The 7528-nt window shown below is 37.1% G+C and overlaps 1 protein-coding gene and 1 long non-coding RNA gene across 5 annotated transcripts; one reads left to right on the top strand and one right to left on the bottom strand.

Moving 5' to 3' along the window:
- The first annotated feature begins 150 nt into the window (after window positions 1-150).
- On the top strand, window positions 151-2783 carry LOC106671958 (cholinesterase 1-like). Of its 4 annotated transcripts, none has more exons than XM_024227594.1 (7): window positions 151-238; window positions 633-700; window positions 755-861; window positions 929-1057; window positions 1115-1259; window positions 1315-2227; window positions 2286-2783. In XM_024227594.1, exons 2-7 carry the CDS (start codon window positions 634-636, stop codon window positions 2692-2694), a joined length of 1770 nt encoding a protein of 589 aa, XP_024083362.1. In that variant the 5' UTR covers window positions 151-238; window position 633; the 3' UTR covers window positions 2695-2783. The 4 variants fall into 4 exon arrangements, with proteins under 4 accessions (XP_024083362.1, XP_024083364.1, XP_024083366.1 ...); XM_024227598.1 differs by lacking the exon at window positions 151-238 and having other exon boundaries at window positions 471-700; window positions 1315-1851; window positions 1912-2227; XM_024227596.1 differs by lacking the exon at window positions 151-238 and having other exon boundaries at window positions 465-700; window positions 767-861.
- Window positions 2784-3644: 861 nt separating this feature from the next.
- Window positions 3645-7010, bottom strand: LOC112127176. The gene is made up of 3 exons (XR_002910435.1): window positions 6954-7010; window positions 3785-3924; window positions 3645-3693 (listed from the first exon to the last, which is right to left on the bottom strand). It is a non-coding gene; the product is annotated as an uncharacterized LOC112127176 (long non-coding RNA).
- Window positions 7011-7528: the final 518 nt, after the last annotated feature.

Genomic DNA, 7528 nt, shown 5'->3' on the forward strand with positions numbered 1-7528 from the left:
CATTTCCATGTTCGGTTCATTGCATCACAGGCCATTTCCTGGGTTTCCATTGGTATCTCATGGTCTCATGGTAGTAGAGCCTTGTCATCAGCGGTAAACCATTCATCAAATTCAACAATCAAGATCACAAATCAACTTCACATGAGAAGCCTGTTCTAATACAAAACATCAACCTCACACTTCACCCTAAACAACTTCCAGACTTCAGAATTCCACTTAAAATACTTACATCAATTCGGTAAATATAATTCCCACGATCCCAGCAAATTTCTCTAATCCAAGTTGATAGACATTATTCTTGGATGTTTTATTTCAATGTTCACAATAACATGTACAATAATTTTATTGAAACAAAAACAAATATTTACAGCAAACAATTTTAAAAAAATTAATTCAGATACTATGGAAATGTAATATAGACAACTTTTACATTCATTATAGTAATTTCAAGAGACTAAAAAGGATTATCTGTTGCAATGTTTATGTTTTTTAAATTTTCCGAGACACGATCAATTATCTTCAGTTAACTGATTCTTGTTTGGTTCTGCTCTGAATCATTTAATTCCTTCTTCATCAATTAATTTCCACCTGACATAGAGCTATATTTGTTTAAATTTCAACGGTTGTGCAAGGATGTACCCACTGCCTACGTCTCCATTGGCAAGAATCTGGGCGATGTGGAGCCACCTCCAGTTCATCGGTGAGCACATGGAATAAAAGGACATTTCACGTCTTATCTCTTGTGGATTAACAGGTGATTTTAAAGGCAGTCGGGAATTGACAGCCAGAGGTGATAACTATTATCTAGCCTTCGAAGGGATCAGGTATGCCAAGCCACCAATTGGGTACAACAGTTTCAGGGTAAAACAATATACAATTGAAAGGAGTTTGGTTTGTGTATACGTATATTTTTTTAAATTTGACATAGGACCCGATCAGTTTCGACTATTTAGGCAATGTGGAGCGTAAGGTGCACTGTATGGACATAGACTCAACCAATAAAGTGTTTGGAGAGGAAGATTGCCTCTGCCTCAACGTCTATAGCCCTTTGCCTTATGTCAGTACCTGATTTTTTCCATTTAAATTGTGTTTTTTTAAGTTTTCAGGTCAACAGGTAAATAAAAGCTTGCCAGTGTTGGTCTGGATCGACGGGAACGGCTTCCGTTACGGAGGTGTCAGAACCAGCGTCTGCCAGCCTGTCAGGCTTGTGGAAAAAGGGATGGTGGTCGTGACATTGAGCTACCGGCTGGGCCCACTAGGTAATTTGAATCTAACTAAGCTACCGCAGGGGTTATAATTTTTTTTCTTCCTTAGGCTTTCTGAGCTCAGAAGATCAGAGCAATCCAGGCAATTACGGACTCAAAGACCAGCAGATGGCCATCGAATGGGTCTTCAAGAATATACAAAAGTTTGGAGGTGATCCGAATAAGATTACTTTGGGAGGAGAAGGCGCTGGAGCTGCACACGTCCTCTTCCACTTAAACGGCGCTCTGTCGGGCAGGATTGGCAAGGGGATAGCTCTTAGTGGGTCCAGGTTTGCACCCTGGGCCTTATCGAAAAGGCGATGGGTGGAGGGAAATACGAAAAACATCATGGCCTCATTTTTTTGCTTTTACAACCTGGACTGTTTTAGAACAATGAACAGCTCGAAGATAGTCACTGAAGCAAACAGAATGTACAGCTATACATTAGTGTACCATGCCAACTGGTTGCAGAAGCTTTTGTATCCTTTCATACCCGTTGTGGACAATGTGGTTATCGAGTATGACCCTTGGAAAAAGCCGGAAACACGGGGAAACTTTTCCCTCCTCCTTGGTATGAAGGATGAAGAAGGGTCTTTCATCGACTTATGTAAGTCAGCAAATATACACACAAAACAATCACAAACTGATAACATTTCAACAAAAATAGTACTCGAGAAAAACTGGAAATTCAGTTCATCCGTATCGTCGATCATTTGGGATGACTTCAACTATGAGATGATCATAGGGAAGGCGAACAATCTCGTGCTGGAAGATAGGTATAAAGTGGCAGCATTCTACAAAAGTAATAACGACTTGAAGAGCATCATCAAGGATGGGTGGTTCGTTTTTCCAGCCATGGCAGAGGCCAAATTCCACAGAGGTCCTTTCGAGGCGTTCATGTACCAGGACCTACGAGGTACTCCATCTCAGAACAAAACGATGGAAAACCTGTCGGACCTGATTGCCAGATTTGTCTACGGGAGGTGAGCCGACCAAGCTTCCAAGCCTTTTCAACCCCTTTTTGACTAATGTAACTTTTAGCCCATGCGAGCTTAAACCACACTCAGAGAACAAGCATTTCTTCAAGGTCACGGATGCTCTCAATGACCCAAGACTTTTCAAGGAATTGGATGAAGCCTTGTCAAAGAGGATGGAGACGTGGAAGTCGTTAAATATATTACCACTGCACGATTCCACTTCCATTGCCTCCCATGTTGGCAGTCCACACCCAGACATCCTGGATGGCAACGAGTCCACACCCATACCGCAACTACGCCGCCTCAAACAGTTTCTGGCAAGGCTCCAACAGTGTCGGAGAAGGCTCCTACAATGTCGGAGAAGGAGGAAGCAGGCTGAGATAATGCAACCAAGCCGCCTCCAGGAGTGTCATAAAAGGCTTCAACAGTGTCAAAAAAGGAGGCAGCAACCAAAAGACCCAGAACCTGTATAAATAAATTTGACTTGATTTTATCAAACTAGATATTATTCTGATCATTACCGCTTTCAATAAAGAAGTAGAATTTACCATTTTTAAATAAATTCAGTATTTTTCTAGACAATAGCCCATGGCCATCGCTTCAATTTCATACTCAGAGTGATTCCTTTCGGATCCTTTTAACTTGCAAGTTTATACAAGGCTGTTCACATTCCTGCATCCAGGCAATTGGTGAATCATTCTTCCTAAGTTGGTTTAAAGAACTAGCTATTTTAGCCAGGTGCTGAAAACAATTGAAAATTGAATATCTCCCAAAACAGAACAATTTGTTTGGGGTTTAGGTGGGTCTAAGACAACACAGATGTGGAGTTTGCCAATTGACACAGCCTTGTAGGCCCCAGAAAGTTAAGTTTTCCGAACTGTCTCCATCTTTTCCAAATTTGCAGTTAAACTGACATCCAGTAATCTACCAAAAACGACCTTTAAATGTTCAATGTAAGTTTAGTAGTCTGTAGAGTACACCACCAAATCATCGAATAGAAAAATACATTTTGAATAAAATCTATTTAGAATAGAATTGTTAACATTCATTCACATGTGGTTCAAAACTTTAGTAGGCATAGTGCATAGGGGACATGAAAGGAAGTAATTTTTTTAAATTTTTCGATTACCAATTTGATGGTACGCTTTGTTCAAATCAAGCGCCAAAAATATAATATCTGGGTTTGCTGCGTTATATAGTTAATTTTTTTATTTTGAGTGCCTACAGTCTACAGCCTGTCATATTTTTTGTGATATGTTGTGAAGTTTGAGTTTTTGGTTATAAAAACAAAAACTCAAACTTTAATACAATCTATTTAATACAATAATAAATATATATNTATTATTGTATTAAATAGATTGTATTAAACCAAAAATTATTGACCACTGGGTTAATAATAGAATAATTACACTAACATGCTCACTAACCTGACTGCCAGCAGAGAGAGTTGACTTACACTTTGTAAATCCCTCCTGGGAAAAGAAAAAATTAAGTTAAAATCATAAAATGGTAGACATACATAAGGTAAATATAAAAAATAGATTTTACATAAATGAAATTTACCTTCTGATGGCAAAAATCCTTGCCTTAAAACAGCAATGATGAACTACCTAACTCTGCACACTTGTAAACACTCGCGGAAAAAACTTAATGCACTGTTTAAATAACACTGTGAAAATGTACAAAAAAACAGCTCAACACACCTGGAAAAAACAGAAATGTATAAACCTTACAAAAATTAAATGTAATATACAGGGAAAAATTATCAGTTAGATCCTCAAAAAATTGTATTAAATGTAACTATAACTTACACAAAGGGAGGAATATAATTTTTTGTACAAATACTAATTAGAATTACCTTATAAATAATTTTAACAAATCTATGTAATTTTTGTTTTAACCTTCAATAGCAATCAATTTTTTGTCAATCAATAAAATGTATGTTTTTAATAGGATTGAATTAATAGAAAATACAATAATACAATGTTGTACATGGGCTCAGAATTATTGTAAAAAGGACTCAGTTCGCAATAACAATATTTACTTAATACTATCAAATATTGTAGTTGCAGTTACTTGCTAGAATATGTGCTGATGATGATTAGAAAAGTGCAGAGTTGGTTTTGTAAACAACAAATATGTGAGTAAAACCATCATTTACAAAAAGTGAATCTAAATACTCATCCCACCATTTCTATTGAATGTAACACTTCTATTGAAGTGTCAAACGTTTTTCTTCAAATTTTGTATTCAACCTTAAAGTATCAGGTATGAATACAAAAAAAGTGTTAAATATCTTTCATTAAACCCTGAACCATTGCTTGAAGTTCAAATATCCATTGATTGCTATTGAGGGTATATATATCATTAATATAATATATACTCTATATATTGGGTTGTCCGGAAAATAATGCAGGATTTTAAGTTTTCATTAAAAAAAATCTATATAAAATATTCTGTTTACGTTTACAGGATTACTCATTTGTATGAATGTCAACACTTATTAATCCTCTTCCAAATGATATTGTTTGTTTACCTCTGTAGCATTCCGCTACTTGGAAATAATTCAGTCATCCTTATAATGTCAAAGCGAGAATTTCGTACGATTTTCTTTTACGAGTTTAAACTCGGCCGAAGCGGAGCCCAAACGGCTAGAAACATTAACCAAGTCTGGGGCGAGGGTTGTGTTAATGAGTGCACTGTGCAAAGGTGGTTTAAAAAATTTCGGGAGGGAGATTTCAGCCTTGAAGATGAAGAAGGTCGTGGAAGGCCTTCCTCTCTTAATGATGATGTTCTGCGATCAGTGGTGGAAGAAAACCCCAAAACAACTGTTCGAGAACTTGCAGAGCAACTCAAAGTCAGTAAAACGACCGTCGCTGACCACCTCAAGGCGATTGGAAAAGTGAAAAAACTCGAAAATTGGGTTCCACACTCATTAAACGATCGCCAAAAAATCAGCGCTTTGATGTTTGTGCATCACTTCTTTGTCGAAACAAAAATGACCCATTTCTGGCCAGAATTGTTACATGTGACGAAAAGTGGATTCTCTACGATAACACTAGACGTTCTGGACAGTGGCTCGACAAAGGAGAAGCTCCAATACATTTTCCAAAGCCCCCAACTCATCAAAAAAAGGTAATGGTTACGGTATGGTGGGCTTCATTTGGTTTAATACACTACAGCTTCTTAAATCCTGGCGAAACCATCAATGCTGAATCATACTGTAACCAAATTAATACCATGCATCAGAAATTGGCAGTAATGAAGCCCTCTTTGGTCAATCGGAAAGGGCCCATTTTGTTGCATGACAACGCTCGACCACATGTGTCACGTGTAACGTCACAAAAATTATTGGAGCTTGGCTATGAAACTTTGCCTCACCCACCCTACTCTCCGGACCTCTCGCCTACTGACTACCATTTTTTTAGACACCTGGACCACTACTTACAACACATAATATTCAAAAATCAAACGGAACTGGAAAATGCATTTATTGACTTTATCAATTCTAAAAATTCTGAATTCTACTCAGACGGAATTAATAAGTTACCAACACGTTGGGAGAAATGTATTGAGAGTATGGGAAATTATTTTGATTAAAGAACATTGCTTTAAAGTAACTAGTTTCTTTTTTTTTGTTTAATACCAAAATCCTGCATTATTTTCCGGACAACCCAATATATATATATATATTATACACTATCTTCTGCTCTTATTTAACAGAGCAGTTCTTTCAAGTCCATCAGGGATCAGATTACTTTGAATACTGACTGCAGGAGTACCATAGGGCATTGTGCTCGGACCAATCCTCAATATCCTTTATGACATGGCTATACTATCCTCTAACCCAGATCCTGTGATTGCTTTGGAAAATCTGCAGACATATCACAGGTAGTTTCGATAATGGAAAATAAAGATTAACGAAAGCAAGTGCATCCATTTACATTTACACTCAAGCAAATCTCCTCTCACAATATACTACAACGTTCCTATCCCCAAATCCGACTGCACATGCTATCCTGGGTTCCATCTAGATTTACGCCTATTGTGGAATCAGCACATACGACTGAAACGACAAGACTTAAACAAACGCTATAGTCCACTCTACAAACTTGTAGGACAATCCAATCTATCGATGAACAACAAACTTACAAGTTACAAAATGTTGTAAATCTGTAATCTCTTCAACGTATGCACAAAGCTGCAGGCGCCACAGCCCAGAGAGCCAATTGTAATACAGAGGGACGAGGACTATAATTAGCATGATGTTATTGCTGTATTAATTTTATTTTGGCTCTCCTGTATGTATGCGCATACACTGCAAAGATCCACATCACTCAAGCACCAGGGTGTTTCTTTCTCACCTGCGTGCAAAGCATACACCCTTCCTCCACGCCGGACTCCCCGGCTGCCACCCCCATGGAACCAGACCATACACAAACAACAAAGGCTACTTTAACTTATATTCAATCGTGTACATTAAATTAGCATCTTTGAGAAATTGAAAAAGTCGGTCGCCAGACCGGGGGGTGGTTCTCTAACCGTTAGTGATCCTACAATGGCCAATCCTTAACCTTAATTTACTCCCTAAGGTCAACTATGCCATCCCAAACCAAATCAACATTTCAAACCGTTGATTGGTAAATTATTTAATTAACGATTTCTCATTTATTTGATCGAGAAAGGAGCTTGGATTAATCTAAAATTATGATAATTTGGAGAAAAAACTTACAAAGAAGAGCTCAGGTCGCGACATTTGTTGTAGCCTGAATCGTCTATGAGAAAGGAGGGAAACGGCCGGAGATGCAAGGACATTTCCGTGTAAATAAAAAATATTACATTCCTCAAAATATTGTAAAAAAATAATGGCCAAAAAATTATCGAATATTTAAGAATTAAGTAATTATTTTTAAACTAAATTTAATTAAATTCTAAACAAGTAAATCGCCGACGTAGCAGATCATTGCCAGTTTGATTCAAGATCTTCCGAAAATATTACATTATGATTACATTTTTAAAACAAATGAACCTAATTTTTAAAAAAACTTACTTAAAATATCCGGTTTATATTAATTTTCAACATTTTTTAAATTCCGTTAAGAGAATTTTAAAATTAAATATCAGTTGGTGGGAACTGGGACGTAATATTCCCGCCGTTCGCTCTCTTTCACTCCTGGCGGCCATCGATTCAACATCAGTTTTTGCTTCGAAAAAGGTATTTTTCATTTTCGGCATTTATTAAGTTTATAAAAGTCTGGGTCTGGGTATTTTTAACGAATTACATTGCAAATAATCAATTGATCAGTT

The sequence above is a fragment of the Cimex lectularius genome, unplaced genomic scaffold (genome assembly GCF_000648675.2).
Source record: "Cimex lectularius strain Harlan isolate CLEC.00 unplaced genomic scaffold, Clec_2.1 scaffold14, whole genome shotgun sequence".
In the NCBI taxonomy this organism is placed as follows: domain Eukaryota; kingdom Metazoa; phylum Arthropoda; class Insecta; order Hemiptera; family Cimicidae; genus Cimex; species Cimex lectularius.

Coding starts and splice junctions, on each gene's coding strand:
- LOC106671958 (XM_024227594.1), top strand. CDS start 634: ATGTACCCACTGCCTACGTCTCCATTGGCAAGAATCTGGGCGATGTGG. Junction 862..928: donor TTGGGTACAACAGTTTCAGG/GTAAAACAATAT, acceptor AATTTGACATAG/GACCCGATCAGTTTCGACTA. Junction 1,058..1,114: donor TCTATAGCCCTTTGCCTTAT/GTCAGTACCTGA, acceptor TCAGGTCAACAG/GTAAATAAAAGCTTGCCAGT.